The sequence below is a fragment of the Rhodnius prolixus genome, unplaced genomic scaffold (assembly GCF_049639745.1).
Source record: "Rhodnius prolixus isolate KJV_2025 unplaced genomic scaffold, Rpr scaffold_1, whole genome shotgun sequence".
In the NCBI taxonomy this organism is placed as follows: domain Eukaryota; kingdom Metazoa; phylum Arthropoda; class Insecta; order Hemiptera; family Reduviidae; genus Rhodnius; species Rhodnius prolixus.
The window spans coordinates 61,611,080-61,630,032 of NW_027411581.1; the positions used below are offsets into that span (position 1 = coordinate 61,611,080).

Genomic DNA, 18,953 nt, shown 5'->3' on the forward strand with positions numbered 1-18,953 from the left:
ATTTTATTTTAATGAGAATATAATTAAACGTGCTGTTGTAACGTATTATCCCAAAAGTTACTGTGCTATTTCCTGATCATAAACTTCTCGTTTCATCTTCATATGTGAGCAAAATTGGAGATTACGCTGGATTTAGCACCTACCTTCCATATACTGGCGTTTTTCTTCAAGTAAATTCTAAATAACGTATTAATGAGCAAACCTAAAAGGATATGTACAGCGTACTGAAACTAAATTAAATATTTATCTAATAAGAATAATCAATATCTTTACACATACACATATGAACCAGCGGGAGAAACATGGAGTGACATGAAAAATTCTGTAATCATCCAGCACTGTGGACCATCCACTGTTCTCTAAAACTTCCACTTCTAGTAATTAGTAATAACATTATTTAGGGAAGGCATTAGCTATGTGGTTAGCGCATTGGCTTTTTCGAATCCAGCTGCTGGCCCTTAGATTTTCTCTCTCTAGGAGGCTTTTTACAGCTCACTGTCCGGTTTAACACTGTTTCTCTCTTATAGACAGTGTTGTCTGTAAGAGAGAAAACATTGCCCGACTGAAAAAAGCTCCTTGGGGCCAGTAACCTCAGATGCTGACGCGCCTTATATAAAAAAAAAAATATATAAATAACATTGTCAAACCTGAAGTTCCAAAGCGGGATCCTGAATTCTATGGGCGATAGCGTGAGCCTGTTGGAAAGCTTGCAGAGCTTTATAGAAGACAGCCAATTCAAGATGCAAACTGGCCACAGTAATCTGCACCAGTCCAGCCGTCCTGCACTGGTCACATTCATTGTACAGAGAATGTCTGGCACATGCTAAAGCTCTTTCTAGACCGCCCATCCTTTCATGAGTTCTTGCCAAATTCAAGTAAGCTTCTGCCCGTAAATTTGGACTGTCTGCTTCTTCGGCCAAATTCAGCTGCCGGTGTGCCAGTTCCATACTTTCCCTGTGATAATCACGATTTCTCAGATGTGTGCACTATACAGTAAGGAAAGTCCCTAAGTTAGAACTAAAACTTTGATTGGGATTATAGAGGAAGAACAAGAATTCACGAATAAATAGTGTTTCCTATTTGTAAGATTGAGAAATTAGGAAAATACATTTTAAGAACAGCTGAAATTTAACTTTGACATCATTCCACATACATAATCAACTACACCGTGAAACTAGCTGTTAATTTAATGAATTTAGCGCAAAAGAAGAAAACTCGTTGTATAATATATCTTCACCGAGCATATCTTGTGGTTCACAGAACTTGGACATCGTACAAGTTTTTATTTAGGCTGTCAGCCGCGCCCTAATGCTGGGAATTTTATCATATTTTCGTTTGGGCATGCTGTGCAAAAAGAAGTATTGCTTTTAAATTTGAGAAAGTGTAAATGAACATTCCACCTTATAAACAAAAACCGCAGGATCTTCAAGTTTATGTTTTGTAATCATGACAGTAACCTGACTACGAACATTCACAACACTTATTTATTTTTTTAATTCAAGAGCCCTTTGTGTCATTTTAGGGTATTACGTTCTTATCACTTAAACGTTTCCGAAGATGAAATGAATTGCTTTCTTGAATGATTTTTTTATTTTAGCTTACCGATACTATCTGTTGGTTAAGACTATCAGCTTTAAGTGAATTTACTTTAAAGATGGGCTCTTGCTCAAATGCTTTTCTCTAGGTCCTTTTATTATAGTGAATCTTCTCTGAATTCAATGAAAATAAAAGAAATTATAAGTTTGAAGAAAGTAATTTCATGCATATCTTTTTTTTTTTTTTGGCCTTTTGCGGTTAACAAATTAGCCATATTAATATGGTGTTAATATTGGTGGGGAAAGATTAAATTTTTATGTTGTTGTTTCTGATAAATTTGACTATTTCTACATATAGATCATTAGTTTGGCGGTTTAGAATTGTGGAAAGATGTGGCGGAAGTGGAAATTTAGATTCAATGATAAGTTGCCAAAGGATATCTCTACCATGCGTATATTGTGAGCATGCTAGAATTATGTGATTAGCATCCGCTATGGATTCCTTATCGCAGGGACAGATTGATTCGATATTAATGCCAATTCTGCCAAGATGATGTGGAGAATAATTATGGTTGAACCTTAACCTGGAGATGACTCCATAAAAGAGTCTATCCTCAGTATGAAGGTGATACCACGGTCTGGTAGGGATTCTAGGCTCTATAGATGCGTAGAATTTTCCCTTGTACTGCTGAGAGCTTATGTATTCTGAGTTCCAGATGTTGTAACAAGATTTTTTTTGTGTTTTTTTAGGTCTGAATGGACTATTGAATTTATGGAAAGGTGTGGCAGGTTTATCGCATCTTTCGCTTTGGCATCAGCCAACTCGTTCCCTTTTAAGTCGGAGTGCCCCTTAATCCAGATAAGGGTTACCTTCTTGGCTGACGTAACCTCCTCTAAAAGTTCCCTTGTTTCTAACGTTAAATGGGATGCGTTGGTTCCGGGGTGCTTGATTTTTTGGAGTGCACTTTTACTGTCAGATAGAATCACCACCTGATCCGCGCTCAGAGAATTCGCGTAAGCTAAACTCTTGTTTAGGGCAACCATTTCGACAGTGAATACAGAGGCTATTTCATGAAGCTTGAACATTTGTCCATCGTTTTTTTGGGAGTCGTACACCGAGCAACCAACCCCATTTGAGTTTTTGGAACCATCCGTAAATATTAGGTAGGCGTTAGCGTAATACTGATCTAGTTTTGAGAGGAGTTTGGTGTTGTTTATATTGTTAGGTAGGGCATTGTCATGGGAAAAGAAATCAGTGAGCACATTATTCGAATAATCTATTGCGTGGAGCCAGTCAAATTGGAAGTAAGGAAGAGTGTCATATCGGTTTAGGCCTGGAGTGTATTTGGATAGTTCACAAAATTCCTCGATGAGGATAGGCATGCATATCTTGAAGTGGACATTAAATAAATGGTTCATCATTTGGTGACAATTTGGTGTGGATATTTTAAGTAACATCTCCTTTAAATTTAGCATGAGCTACATAAGCTGAGCATGATTTCTCAGCTTTGTAATCACAATTAAGAGAGGCAATAAAGATCGTCACTTTCGAAAATAAATCTTCGCTAATTCTCTTTTCACCATTAGCTGGTCATTAACGGTTTACCTAGCGCCCCCACCTGCACCTATAGCACTAGTTTAGATGAGCTTTTGGAATGAATGGTAAAACCTAGACTGTAGACATTTTGTTTTTTTCAACAAAATTGCGTAGAACAGTCGCCGGTTCGGTTGACGCACGGGCTCGCCAGTAGGACCTACGTGGTTTTTTTTTAAAAAAAAATTAAGTGGCAGGTAGAATAAGGCCGTCCGCGAACAAGGAAAGGAACACGTTGGTAGAGGGTAGGTAAGCATGGAAGATGGTAGGGAAAAAAAACCACCTTGCAAAACGCCTCACATTGTAAAACGAGGTCGTGTGTGTGACGATAATTATTAAATTTGAGTGAATGCAGATAAATAAGTGAAACTGGAATGATACGATGGGGAGAAAAAACCCTCCAAAATCACTAAGAGTTGGAGAAGGTTGATAAAGGTCCATCCAATAATCAAGAAAAAGACCACCAGTTTTTTTTTTACTCCCTGCAAGAACCGTTGGAAGTGCATATGTTGTCCGCTGCTGCAAAAAAAGTTGACCTCAATATGTCAGTTGCCCTAGGGAGTTACTTTCTCCATCGAAGACAGATAGCCCAACCTTTGTTACATAACTTCTCTCTTCATAAAAAGAGGAATCACATAAAATGTGACAAATTTTCCAAATTGAGTTAAAATAGAAATAGATGTATTAAGTAAAGACAAATGTATTTAGCTCATGGATTTTATATGCATGTGCAGATTTGCGAGTATCACAACTCAAAAATAATAAATCCTAAAAAAAGCTCAATCATAGTATTCCGTTTCGATAACTGAGTTATTTGTGGACACTAAAAGTTTTGTGAGGAAATCTGTCAAATGGAAATGTAGAAACGATTTTTGTGGTTTCCACAAAAACAATTTTCTTTAAATTTAGTACACTATATATATGCCAAACATTTTGCAAACTTAGCCCGAACAAACTTTGTTCTCCAAGGGAGTAATCTAAGTTTGTGGAAAAATCTGTTAACTGGGCAATGAGATTTCATAAATCATAGTATGAAGTTTTCGGTATTTATCCGAAATAGGCTTCATCTAAACTTGGAAATTATGATTGCCTACTTAGATATATCTATAACACATTATCCAGGAAATTATTTTCGGATAGTTTTGCGGATACTGAGTGTTCGAATTGTTGGTGTTAGCGTTCAAGGTCAAGGTGGGAACTGTGGGCTAGCCAAAATGTGTCTTATTCAGGACACCAAGAAAGAAACTTTCACTCAGCTTTCCACGATATTTATTATATGATCTTCGATTACTTTCTGCTTAGGAATATTCGTAATTTATAAACTATAGTAACCTGCATTAAGAGAAAGTTCTTGTATTTCAAAACGGATAAAAATAAAAACGCTATTTTCTTAATTATTTTAGGATTGGAGTTGGTGATATAGTAGCAGAGAAAGACGATAAGCCAGCAGTATTTTGCTGCGATAGACCAAGTTATGGACCGAACAATTCTTATTATAATTACAATAATAATAAGAATTGTTGTCAATACCAATAATAATATAACCAACTCACCTATATTTCCCCCAGTCCATATAGGCCTGATAAAGGTAACCTAACAGAATGAATTTATCACTTCTTTTTCGTATCCTTTTCAAAGCACTTCTCCATTTTGTAACGGCGGCCTGTTGCTTATGTTGATTGTACAATCTGAGACCTTGTTCAACCTAAACAGAATTTAAAAAAAAAAAAAAAAATACATGTTATTGTTATTATTTGTGTTTCTGTTAAAAAAAAAAACTGATGTGTTTACAAAAACTTTTATGGCAAATAATGAATTCATTTGAATAATAAATATGAATCAGAATCAAAGTGATATTTACATAGAATCACACTGAAATGATTCTTCAATGGTCGCACGATGCCTTGGTTTGGGCTATGGAAGTGCAGAGAAAAGAGAAGAACAGCAGGGAGAGATATTTTGTTCCCTACCCAATCATATTCCTCAGAAGTTCTGAGGCTCCTTCTGACCTTTGCCTACATTTCATTAAGACAAAGAAGAGTTTTTTTTTTTCCAGATTAAGGATTACCTCAATCACGGCTACTGAACAATCATCTCGTATCATCTCTGTAATGCGGCCTGCTCCTTAAGAGCAGTTGTCCGGGGGGCACTACGAAGAGGTGGTGATAGAATTTTGCCTCATTTCTTTCGAAAAATATAAAAATTATCCGGTTATCTGTGTAACTTTAAATAGTAGTGTGTAAAACTGTATTTTCCTGAGGTAAACAATTTAAAACTCATTCAATGTTATGAGCTTAATTTGTAAATAAATGTTACACTTCAAAACAATCACTCTTAAGGATGGACATAATTGCCACACCAAGACAGAATCTTGGTTTGTAGAATAAAATTCTGTATCTAAATTATTTTACAATTTTCTGAAGATGAATGAAGATCGTAAAATAGACAAAAAGTAAAGAAAAAAGCTTACTAGCTGTGACAAAAACAATCATACAACAACTATTTCATCTTCCTATTTGACAGTTTTACCCAGGTAATTACCAAAGTGCTAAAAAACAAAAAAACACATCAGTTATTCTTAATTATCTTTCATTGTTGCAAAATGGGCCATCTCAAGCTTATTAAGATGGCAGAGCAGAAGATTTATACCTTACATTGAGTAAACCCATAACTTTATCTTCAAAACAGGTAGTGCCATTCTTCTTCATTACTTTAATTTATTACTATATTATTAATTAAAAAGTAATAAATAAAAATGTATACATAATAATAGTTTTACAAAAATATTTAATTGGTATTAAGAAATTATTCGTTTTAACACTGAGCAAAAGTTAGTAATGATTGATAGTTGGCTGAATAAGCGTGATTTATGTACTTTTTTCCCACCCAATAACAGCACAATATCTGTGAGCGTAACAATTTATCAGCGATGATAAATTAATAAGCAATGTGAGTGATGGCATTGAAGAGGAAATTCTATTGAAACAAAAATACCAGTTGTAAGAGAAATTACAATTTAAAAAAAAATATATTTATTGTCGTATGGTGCTTTCATTTATTTTGTTAATTATAATTAAAACCAATAAATCTTAAATCCAATTTTGTGATCAATAGTTCTGAAGTGAAGTTAACCATTCTTCCATATATAAATAGTTTCCACTAAAGACTCGAATAACGTAAAACGAAATATGCAAATTATTTAAAGGGAAATAATTTTAATGCTAAGAAAGTATATAATGACTTTAAGCGAGCTAAGCCAAAGTACTTAAGCATTTGCACTAAGGAAGTGGCCAGAAAAATCAATCTGGTGTGAAGCACTCACATTTACTACAATTCTCAAAAATCTAATTTAGCTGATACATCGGGGAAGTTTGTAGTTTACGTTATATATCGTATAAAACTTCTTAGTTATCTATTGTCACCCAAGCTTATAACTGCATGTACCATTGATAATAATCACATATTATTAAAATTTTAAAGTTTGTTACATTTATGCCAAGAAGTGAAAAAAGATCAATACAATAAAGTAAGATAAAATAAAATGAAGAAAGAGTAAAATATATTGAATAAACAGAATTGTCAAAAAAAAAAAAAAAAAAAGTCTGTCCAATCGCTTTATTAAAATTAAATCTTTCTTTCTAATTTTATGTAAGGACTTTTTTATTTTTCCTTCTTTTAAAAGAAGGAATTGAATAAAATAAGGGTTCTAATTACTTTTGTTGAATCCATTATTTAATTTTATTACCTTTTTAAAAGAAAGTTATTAAGTAAATAAAAAAAAATAATTGAATCCTTAGAGAAGAAGACACTTTAGGTAGGATTTGTTTGTCCTATGTTTTTAATTTTTTTTAAAATAACCTTTCTTTTTAAACTATGCAAAGAATTTTATAAGCAGCCTGAAATTTAATTAATTAATTAACCCAATGTCTTTCTAATTTTAAATTCTTTTATCTTAAAATTGAGCTATTCATGAATATTATTAAACTTTATTTCCGTTTACTTTCTTACGAAGTGCTAAAATTGAATCATTGATGCAAATTGTGTTCTGTTGAAATAGTACGCAAAGAACTATAATAATTAATTGTCACAGGTAATTTAAAATTTTGAAAAAATATCTAGTATTTCGTAAACACTTCCGCGACATAATTTTTGGAAACTCTTAAACATCAAAGATTCAAATAACAAATTTTGGTAAAATATGTATTTACTTCTTCTTAACATTACACAGAAATATAGTAACACTCAACAAAATATTTTTATTGATTTATTGGGATCCAACATTAAAAGGGATCTGAACTTAAATAACGAAATAAAAGCAAGAGGAGAAACTGTAAATTTAGACTGTTAAACTGAAACAAGACATATTGTAAAATAAATACATGCAATAAACCTCTAAGGTAATTTACTGGAAATGAGAAAAATTACTTTTTCTCTTCAATTAGAAATTGCATGAATAAGTGAAAAACAAAAAATCATTAAATTTGTTGGGGCAATTGGTCCGACGAAGTAAAGCAAACAGGTTAAAAGGAGCACTGACGTTTTGTTTGAGGACTTAGGACTACTCTGGATACTGGAGGACCTGGTAAATCCCCAGAGAGTTTTGTGTACGAGTTCATAGAGGAGTTCGGTCCAAAAAGCCGAATCAATTTACTATACCTACTCTTTCAATCGGGTACATGGGTTCCCAAGTTAGTCTACTTTCAGATATTATTTAAAAACTAAATAAATATTAACATACCCTTCTTCTAGCTAAAGTCTGATCAACTTTATGTCCACAGCCCATTAGACAGTCCCAAAGACTGGAACTATTATTTCTTCTAGTATTATGGCAGTCTTCTTCGGCAAATTCATAAAGATCCAAAGGATGTCTAGAACCGTCAGGAGAGCTCAACAGAGCTGTGGCAGACAGCTGGTGCGAGCCAGTACGTCTAAAACATATAGAGAACATGGAAAACCTGTTGAAAATTTTATATAATAATATCTGGAACAAATGTGACACAATATTACGACAGAATCGTGGGGTGCAATATTACGACAGAATCGTGGGGTGCAATATTACGGTTCAAATGCATATGGCCTAATGTTTATTTAAACGCTTTTTTTCTCTAATACAAAAGTTCAGTCTTGGTGCAGGTTTTTCTTACAATTGTAGTGGTCTCATTTCTTGACTTACAAGACAAAATGAAAGAGATATAGAAGTTTAAATTATTGCATTCATCATCACGCTCTTTTATACGTTTCTAACAATAATAATAATAATAGTAGCAGGGAGGGAAGGGATTAGCTATGAGGTTAGCATACTGGACTCCCACGCGGAGGTCCCGGGTTCGAATCCAGCAGCTGACCCTTAGATTTTCTCTTCCTAGGAGCTTCTTACAGCTCACTGTCCGGTGATGGACAGTGTTGTCTGTAACGAGAGAACACTGTCCGGAGGCCGGCAGTGCACGGGAAAAAGCTCCGGGCGCTAATGACCTCAGCTGTTGATGCGCAAAAAAAAAAAAAAAAAAAAAAAAAAAAAAATAGTAGCAGGGGAGGGATTAGCTATGTGGTTAGCGTACTCGATTCCCACGCGGAGGTCCCGGGTTCGAATCCAGCTGCTAACCCTTAGATTTTCTCTTCCCAGGAGCTTCTTACAGCTCACGGTCCGGTGATGGGCAGTGTTGTCTGTAACGAGAGAACACTGTCCGGAGGCCGGCAGTGCACTGGAAAAAGCTCCGGGCGCCAATAACCTTAGATGTTGACGCGCCTTAAATCATTAAAAAAAATAAAATAAATAATAATAGTAAAATATTAGGGAAGGGATTAGCTATGTGGTTAGCATACTGGACTCCCACGCGGAGGTCCCGGGTTCGAATCCAGCAGCTGACCCTTAGATTTTCTCTTCCTAGGAGCTTCTTACAGCTCACTGTCCGGTGATGGACAGTGTTGTCTGTAACGAGAGAACACTGTCCGGAGGCCGGCAGTGCACTGGAAAAAGCTCCGGGCGCTAATAACCTCAGCTGTTGATGCGCCAAAAAGAAAAAAAAAAAAAAAAATAGTAAAATATTAATTTGGCAGCCTATTCACTAAATAGTAGTTAAATCATTTATTTATCCCTTGAATCTATCCCTTCAACGTACGATATTATTATCTCGACATAAAATTATTATTTTTATAAATTTAAGGCGAATGAGAATCGAGGTAACTGGCACTGCTTTTAAAGAGGTACCCGCTTTAATTAAAAACTCCGTTAATTATGCCAATATTAGCAAACGTTGAAATTCCAATCTTTGAACAAGTTAAAGTTCATTAAAAATTCATAATTTACTTTAATTAAAAGAGGAGATCTTAAGTACAGAATAATAAAGTACTTTTATACTCAATCAATTCTCACTATAAAACAAATATTCTTATTGGAATAAAAGTTTGTATTAATTTTCCGAATTTATAAGTCGTTTCCATGACCTCTCACCTCAGCAAGCTGGTCTCTCTCTTACAGTACATCTACTGAGGATTCAGCGAAAAAACGTCTATAAATTATATGTATGTATGGTTACTTGCATTGATAAGTTCAAAAACAAAATAAAATCAATTTCCGCAAAAATTAAAATTAAAATTCAATTCCTTCAAAATTAAAATTATGGTAATCCAACAATACATCTAACAGTAACAATAGAAATGCAGCAATTACTGGCGACAGCTGGCTGAAGTGTTCAGCCAAAATTAACTGGGTGAAAGGCTAAACTGGGAAATTAACAAATCATCTTCCAAAAATTCGATTTCAACCAGACAGCTATCAGGCGGAGGGGGGGCTATTCCTCTCTGTTCGCGCTAGAGGCGTGATCGCACATGTCCAGACATGCTGCTAGAGAGAGAGAGAGAGAGAAAGAAGAAAATAATCTCCAGTAGAAGAAATCACAGTACCTCACAATACGCTACCATTAAGTCAATTAAATCTAGTTGCACTCTGAGTCTATCTCAACCAAATAACTTTTAATCAATTTGTGTTAAAAAATCGAACAAGCGTTTTCCATCACATCACAGTATCATTGACTAGGATTTCCCCCCCCCCATGTTCAAAGAACTTCAAAACATGTAATCCTGGTGAAAACTGAATATGAAACAAATTAAAATTTACTTTTGTCTCCAGAAATAAGAGAAACTAAAAAAAATCCATACTATTAGGTGTACTAAATAAAACATTCAATGCTCAGGACAATCTGTCCTCAACATATGTATTTTTTAAAAGAAACTGTATTGTTAACTTTGAAATTGAATATCAATAAAAAAAATAAAAAATAAAATAAATAAATCACAAGGCTGAGAGATGTATTTTTAACTTGCAATCGTTGTAGTATACAGTAAGCATCATCCTTTTCCTCTTCCACTTCCTAAAGGTACAGCAAAGCCGCCATCACTGTTTTATTACTTACAATCCATTTATTTATTTTGACTCTGGAAATATTTATAAAACAAAAAAAAATGTCAAACAATAAAAAATGTTTTATTTTACTAAAGCAAAAAACTTGTTTCATGATCTTTTCTCATGAAAAATGGAATAAATACTACATTGAAATTCATTATTTAAATTCACGTTTGTAAAGAATAGAAAGTTCGTCATTAATAAAATATTTTTGTTTCCTTGTTACAACTTTTTTGGTTGTTGCAAAATTAATAGTTTTTTTTTTCAGTATAGATCAGCATAATAAACATTCTGCTCTACATGTGCTCACTATGGCCGTAGGCTAATACTAACTAAACAATACATATTTTTCTTTCACCATACAATTATAATCTATAAGTTTATAAATTAACTAATTATAAATTAACAAAATTAAACTTTTTCTTACAGAAAAAGCGTGTTCGTTCATTAGCAACTAAACAATACATATTTTTCATTCACAATACAATAAATTAACTAATTATAAACGTGAGAAATTAAAGTTTTTCTTACCGAAAAAGCGTGTTGCCTTCGTTCAAAAAAGTGTTCGTTTATTTTTCTTCTTCTTTAAATAATCGCTACAGTGATGCGGAATCTTTATCATGAAACCCATTATTTAGACACCGCAAGCAAGACATTTAAAAAAAATTTAATTATTTCCATTAATACAGAGAGAAGGAAAGAAACGTTTTAGAAGGCTTCAAACTCTAACCACAAGTCGGTATTAAGGGCATATTTATATTCAAATTTGTACCCTACTTAATAAACTGTTCAGATTACCTCTTCAATGGTTATTTACGTTCAAGATAACAATTATTTTTCCGAACTTATGTATAGTTAACTAAACATTATGCAACGTTCTCTAATCTGCTTAGATTGTTGGGATGAAACTGATTCTTGATGTAAAGGTATTTATTTTTAAAATTTCCTTTTATAATTATTTATTACTCGTTTTTTTTTCTTTGCTGTAATATGTTTTTAATTTTATATCTATTTATATTTCACATTACTTGTATTTTACACTACTTGAAGAATGCATTATACTATTTTTTCTTAGAATTTTCTAATTTATTGTTCAACTAGTTTAGTAAATAATACATAATCTCCATTATTATTTTCTGAAAAGTTGTACTTTCATTCTTCTGTAAAATTTACAATTTTCTCATAACGTTCACATTTTAAACTGGTACCCAAAATAACAAGAAAATTCACGTTTGAAAATACTTACTCAAAGGCACCGGGAGAGTTATAGAAACATTGGTTGTAAGTAGAAGATAAAGAAAATATTTTCATTTCCTTTGGAAAAATATGTAAGAACGGTCAAGCAGAAGGTACACATGTGATATCCCACACATGTTTTTCTCAAACAAAAGTAAATTGGGAGTAAGATCAGCAGTTATATGGGTTCTTTTTTTTTGTAGTCCCCAGGGTTATTAACTCGATTTCTACTTCCCTTATGGATGAATGCATAATCCAATAAAATGGTATGGATATTCCCAAGGCGATAGTTAGCCGGTCTTCTTTAATTTGTAATTAAGCTCTCCGACAATGATCTTTTTCCTCTTTCTTCGTTGTATTAGCACAACCATTCCTCTTGAGATAAAGTGAAATACAATAATACAATCACTTTTATAACTATCAGAACAGTTTAGAGTCTATTTATTATTGTTCTTCGTATATACGTCTATTATATTTCATTTTCCTTAATAACACAATTAATTTCAATTAAACAAGCCCAAAAGAAAATTACGTTAATTAATTTATCAATTGGTTTAATTATTGATATACAGAATTATCTGGTTTGATTGATACACTACATCTTGTCCCAATTCTTTGTTTTATTTAACCGTTACTGAACGACTCTTCAGTCATGAAAAGCAAAATTTTCAAACTAAACCTTAATAAGATCCAGGATACCTAAAAAGATATCTTCAAGAGATTCATCTTTGTGATCAAGTGATTTTCTAAAACATGGAATTTCAACAACATAGTATAATTCAGTAACATATTACATAGCTGGTGATAACGCACAGTTTGGAGATGGAATACTGCAGTATTACCTACCCATACTCATCCCTTAGACCAACCCTATGAATAATAAATGACTTTAAGAACAAAAAAGGAGCATAGGACCATATAGCGCATATAAATGGCAACAGATTATCATGAAAACTTTTCCAAGATTATCATTAACTTTAGATTTCATCTCGCACGCAGACCAAAACCGTACTAACAAATATGCATATTCAAGTTAAGCTCTACCTAATCTTTTACTAATGATAATTATTATTATAAATATTATTATTATAAAGATTTCAATAAATTCTTCACCGAAGTGTAGAGAAAAGATAGCTGCATAACTGGTATAAATGGCATTTTAGTAGCTATAATAATAATCGTGATATCGAAGGTTATATTTTCTATGTTTTCCATGTGTGTTTTCGAAATCGTTCCAAATTCAAACGTTTATATCTCTTTTCGTACTACTCGGATTTCAATGAATTCTTTACGGAATTGTACAGAAAAGATAGCTCTAGAACTGGCATGAATGGTAATGTTCTACACCCAAATGTTTTTGTGTAATGGATGGTTAAAATTTTAAGGTTTTCGTATTCGTTCAAAATTTCACACTCTTATATCTCCATTTGTATTTGTCAGATTTCAATGAATCCTTCACCGAAGTGTAGAGAAAAGATAGCTGCATAACTGGTATAAATGGCATTTTAGTAGCTATAATAATAATCGTGATATCGAAGGTTATATTTTCTATGTTTTCCATGTGTGTTTTCGAAATCGTTCCAAATTCAAACGTTTATATCTCTTTTCGTACTACTCGGATTTCAATGAATTCTTTACGGAATTGTACAGAAAAGATAGCTCTATAACTGGCACGAATGGCAATGTTCTACACCCAAATGTTTTTGTGTAATGGATGGTTAAAATTTTAAGATTTTCGTATTCGTACAAAATTTCAAACTTTTATATCTCTTTTTGTATTTGTCTAATTTCAATGAATTCTTCACCGAAGTGTAGAGAAAAGATAGCTGCATAACTGGTATAAATGGCATTTTAGTAGCTATAATAATAATCGTGATATCGAAGGTTATATTTTCTATGTTTTCCATGAAATCGTTCCAAATTCAAACGTTTATATCTCTTTTCGTACTACTCGGATTTCAATGAATTCTTTACGGAATTGTACAGAAAAGATAGCTCTATAACTGGCACGAATGGCAATGTTCTACACCCAAATGTTTTTGTGTAATGGATGGTTAAAATTTTAAGATTTTCGTATTCGTACAAAATTTCAAACTTTTATATCTCTTTTTGTATTAGTCTAATTTCAATGAATTCTTCACCGAAGTGTAGAGAAAAGATAGCTGCATAACTGGTATAAATGGCATTTTAGTAGCTATAATAATAATCGTGATATCGAAGGTTATATTTTCTATGTTTTCCATGTGTGTTTTCGAAATCGTTCGAAATTCAAACGTTTATATCTCTTTTCGTACTACTCGGATTTCAATGAATTCTTTACGGAATTGTAGAGAAAAGATAGCTCTAGAACTGGCATGAATGGCAATGTTCTACACCCAAATGTTTTTGTGTAATGGATGGTTAAAATTTTAAGTTTTTCGTATTCGTTCAAAATTTCACACTCTTATATCTCCATTTATATTTGTCTAATTTCAATGAATTCTTCACCGAAGTGTAGAGAAAAGATAGCTGTATAACTGGTAGAAATGGCATTTTAGTAGCTATAATAGTAATCGTGATATCGAAGGTTATATTTTCTACGTTTTCCATGTGTGTTTTCGAAATCGTTCGAAATTCAAACGTTTATATCTCTTTTCGTACTACTCGGATTTCAATGAATTCTTTACGGAATTGTAGAGAAAAGATAGCTCTAGAACTGGCATGAATGGTAATGTTCTACACCCAAATGTTTTTGTGTAATGGATGGTTAAAATTTTAAGGTTTTCGTATTCGTTCAAAATTTCACACTCTTATATCTCCATTTGTATTTGTCAGATTTCAATGAATCCTTCACCGAAGTGTAGAGAAAAGATAGCTGCATAACTGGTATAAATGGCATTTTAGTAGCTATAATAATAATCGTGATATCGAAGGTTATATTTTCTATGTTTTCCATGTGTGTTTTCGAAATCGTTCCAAATTCAAACGTTTATATCTCTTTTCGTACTACTCGGATTTCAATGAATTCTTTACGGAATTGTAGAGAAAAGATAGCTCTATAACTGGCACGAATGGCAATGTTCTACACCCAAATGTTTTTGTGTAATGGATGGTTAAAATTTTAAGTTTTTCGTATTCGTTCAAAATTTCACACTCTTATATCTCCATTTGTATTTGTCTAATTTCAATGAATTCTTCACCGAAGTGTAGAGAAAAGATAGCTGTATAACTGGTAGGAATGGCACTTTAGTAGCTATAATAGTAATCGTGATATCGAAGGTTATATTTTCTACGTTTTCCATGTGTGTTTTCGAAATCGTTCGAAATTCAAACGTTTATATCTCTTTACGTACTACTCGGATTTCAATGAATTCTTTACGGAATTGTAGAGAAAAGATAGCTCTAGAACTGGCATGAATGGTAATGTTCTACACCCAAATGTTTTTGTGTAATGGATGGTTAAAATTTTAAGGTTTTCGTATTCGTACAAAATTTCAAACTTTTATATCTCTTTTTGTATTTGTCTAATTTCAATGAATTCTTCACCGAAGTGTAGAGAAAAGATAGCTGTATAACTGGTAGAAATGGCATTTTAGTAGCTATAATAGTAATCGTGATATCGAAAGTTATATTTTCTACGTTTTCCATGTGTGTTTTCGAAATCGTTCCAAATTCAAACGTCTATATCTCTTTTCGTAGTATTCGTATTTCAATGAGTTCTTTGCCGCATTATAGAGTAATGATAGCTCTATTACTGGCATGAATGGCAATGTTCTACACCCAAATGTTTTTGTGTAATGGATGGTTAAAATTTTAAGATTTTCGTATTCGTTCGAAATTTCAAACTTTTATATCTCTTTTTGTATTTATCTAATTTCAATGAATTCTTCACCGAAGTGTAGAGAAAAGATAGCTGCATAACTGGTATAAATGGCATTTTAGTAGCTATAATAATAATCGTGATATCGAAGGTTATATTTTCTATGTTTCCATGTGTGTTTTCGAAATCGTTCCAAATTCAAACGTTTATATCTCTTTTCGTACTACTCGGATTTCAATGAATTCTTTACGGAATTGTACAGAAAAGATAGCTCTATAACTGGCACGAATGGCAATGTTCTACACCCAAATGTTTTTGTGTAATGGATGGTTAAAATTTTAAGATTTTCGTATTCGTACAAAATTTCAAACTTTTATATCTCTTTTTGTATTTGTCTAATTTCAATGAATTCTTCACCGAAGTGTAGAGAAAAGATAGCTGCATAACTGGTATAAATGGCATTTTAGTAGCTATAATAATAATCGTGATATCGAAGGTTATATTTTCTATGTTTTCCATGAAATCGTTCCAAATTCAAACGTTTATATCTCTTTTCGTACTACTCGGATTTCAATGAATTCTTTACGGAATTGTACAGAAAAGATAGCTCTATAACTGGCACGAATGGCAATGTTCTACACCCAAATGTTTTTGTGTAATGGATGGTTAAAATTTTAAGATTTTCGTATTCGTACAAAATTTCAAACTTTTATATCTCTTTTTGTATTTGTCTAATTTCAATGAATTATTCACCGAAGTGTAGAGAAAAGATAGCTGCATAACTGGTATAAATGGCATTTTAGTAGCTATAATAATAATCGTGATATCGAAGGTTATATTTTCTATGTTTTCCATGTGTGTTTTCGAAATCGTTCGAAATTCAAACGTTTATATCTCTTTTCGTACTACTCGGATTTCAATGAATTCTTTACGGAATTGTAGAGAAAAGATAGCTCTAGAACTGGCATGAATGGCAATGTTCTACACCCAAATGTTTTTGTGTAATGGATGGTTAAAATTTTAAGTTTTTCGTATTCGTTCAAAATTTCACACTCTTATATCTCCATTTGTATTTGTCTAATTTCAATGAATTCTTCACCGAAGTGTAGAGAAAAGATAGCTGTATAACTGGTAGAAATGGCATTTTAGTAGCTATAATAATAATCGTGATATCGAAGGTTATATTTTCTACGTTTTCCATGTGTGTTTTCGAAATCGTTCGAAATTCAAACGTTTATATCTCTTTTCGTACTACTCGGATTTCAATGAATTCTTTACGGAATTGTAGAGAAAAGATAGCTCTAGAACTGGCATGAATGGTAATGTTCTACACCCAAATGTTTTTGTGTAATGGATGGTTAAAATTTTAAGGTTTTCGTATTCGTTCAAAATTTCACACTCTTATATCTCCATTTGTATTTGTCAGATTTCAATGAATCCTTCACCGAAGTGTAGAGAAAAGATAGCTGCATAACTGGTATAAATGGCATTTTAGTAGCTATAATAATAATCGTGATATCGAAGGTTATATTTTCTATGTTTTCCATGTGTGTTTTCGAAATCGTTCCAAATTCAAACGTTTATATCTCTTTTCGTACTACTCGGATTTCAATGAATTCTTTACGGAATTGTAGAGAAAAGATAGCTCTATAACTGGCACGAATGGCAATGTTCTACACCCAAATGTTTTTGTGTAATGGATGGTTAAAATTTTAAGTTTTTCGTATTCGTTCAAAATTTCACACTCTTATATCTCCATTTGTATTTGTCTAATTTCAATGAATTCTTCACCGAAGTGTAGAGAAAAGATAGCTGTATAACTGGTAGGAATGGCACTTTAGTAGCTATAATAGTAATCGTGATATCGAAGGTTATATTTTCTACGTTTTCCATGTGTGTTTTCGAAATCGTTCGAAATTCAAACGTTTATATCTCTTTACGTACTACTCGGATTTCAATGAATTCTTTACGGAATTGTAGAGAAAAGATAGCTCTAGAACTGGCATGAATGGTAATGTTCTACACCCAAATGTTTTTGTGTAATGGATGGTTAAAATTTTAAGGTTTTCGTATTCGTACAAAATTTCAAACTTTTATATCTCTTTTTGTATTTGTCTAATTTCAATGAATTCTTCACCGAAGTGTAGAGAAAAGATAGCTGTATAACTGGTAGAAATGGCATTTTAGTAGCTATAATAGTAATCGTGATATCGAAAGTTATATTTTCTACGTTTTCCATGTGTGTTTTCGAAATCGTTCCAAATTCAAACGTCTATATCTCTTTTCGTAGTATTCGTATTTCAATGAGTTCTTTGCCGCATTATAGAGTAATGATAGCTCTATTACTGGCATGAATGGCAATGTTCTACACCCAAATGTTTTTGTGTAATGGATGGTTAAAATTTTAAGATTTTCGTATTCGTTCGAAATTTCAAACTTTTATATCTCTTTTTGTATTTATCTAATTTCAATGAATTCTTCACCGAAGTGTAGAGAAAAGATAGCTGCATAACTGGTATAAATGGCATTTTAGTAGCTATAATAATAATCGTGATATCGAAGGTTATATTTTCTATGTTTTCCATGTGTGTTTTCGAAATCGTTCCAAATTCAAACGTTTATATCTCTTTTCGTACTACTCGGATTTCAATGAATTCTTTACGGAATTGTACAGAAAAGATAGCTCTATAACTGGCACGAATGGCAATGTTCTACACCCAAATGTTTTTGTGTAATGGATGGTTAAAATTTTAAGATTTTCGTATTCGTACAAAATTTCAAACTTTTATATCTCTTTTTGTATTTGTCTAATTTCAATGAATTCTTCACCGAAGTGTAGAGAAAAGATAGCTGCATAACTGGTATAAATGGCATTTTAGTAGCTATAATAATAATCGTGATATCGAAGGTTATATTTTCTATGTTTTCCATGAAATCGTTCCAAATTCAAACGTTTATATCTCTTTTCGTACTACTCGGATTTCAATGAATTCTTTACGGAATTGTACAGAAAAGATAGCTCTATAACTGGCACGAATGGCAATGTTCTACACCCAAATGTTTTTGTGTAATGGATGGTTAAAATTTTAAGATTTTCGTATTCGTACAAAATTTCAAACTTTTATATCTCTTTTTGTATTTGTCTAATTTCAATGAATTCTTCACCGAAGTGTAGAGAAAAGATAGCTGCATAACTGGTATAAATGGCATTTTAGTAGCTATAATAATAATCGTGATATCGAAGGTTATATTTTCTATGTTTTCCATGTGTGTTTTCGAAATCGTTCGAAATTCAAACGTTTATATCTCTTTTCGTACTACTCGGATTTCAATGAATTCTTTACGGAATTGTAGAGAAAAGATAGCTCTAGAACTGGCATGAATGGC

General features: G+C 32.5%; 1 protein-coding gene and 1 long non-coding RNA gene across 8 annotated transcripts in view; one reads left to right on the plus strand and one right to left on the minus strand.

The window, feature by feature from the left end:
* The window catches only part of LOC141450766 (43 kDa receptor-associated protein of the synapse homolog), a 129,435-nt gene that overhangs the window by 7,645 nt on the left and 102,837 nt on the right, over positions 1-18,953 (minus strand). For 4 of the 7 annotated variants that reach the window (XM_074121554.1, XM_074121547.1, XM_074121589.1 and 1 more), the window contains 3 exons: positions 7,868-8,057; positions 4,683-4,834; positions 648-954 (listed from right to left, as the gene is read on the minus strand). In XM_074121554.1, the coding sequence (XP_073977655.1) occupies positions 648-954; positions 4,683-4,834; positions 7,868-8,057 (649 nt within the window). Of the gene's footprint in view, positions 1-647; positions 955-4,682; positions 4,835-7,867; positions 8,058-10,424; positions 10,564-11,062; positions 11,456-18,953 lie in introns of those variants that run through there. The other 3 variants (XM_074121573.1, XM_074121564.1, XM_074121595.1) reach the window with 3 other exon arrangements.
* Positions 8,660-9,122, plus strand: LOC141451190 (uncharacterized). The gene is made up of 2 exons (XR_012456577.1): positions 8,660-8,704; positions 8,970-9,122. It is a non-coding gene; the product is annotated as an uncharacterized lncRNA (long non-coding RNA).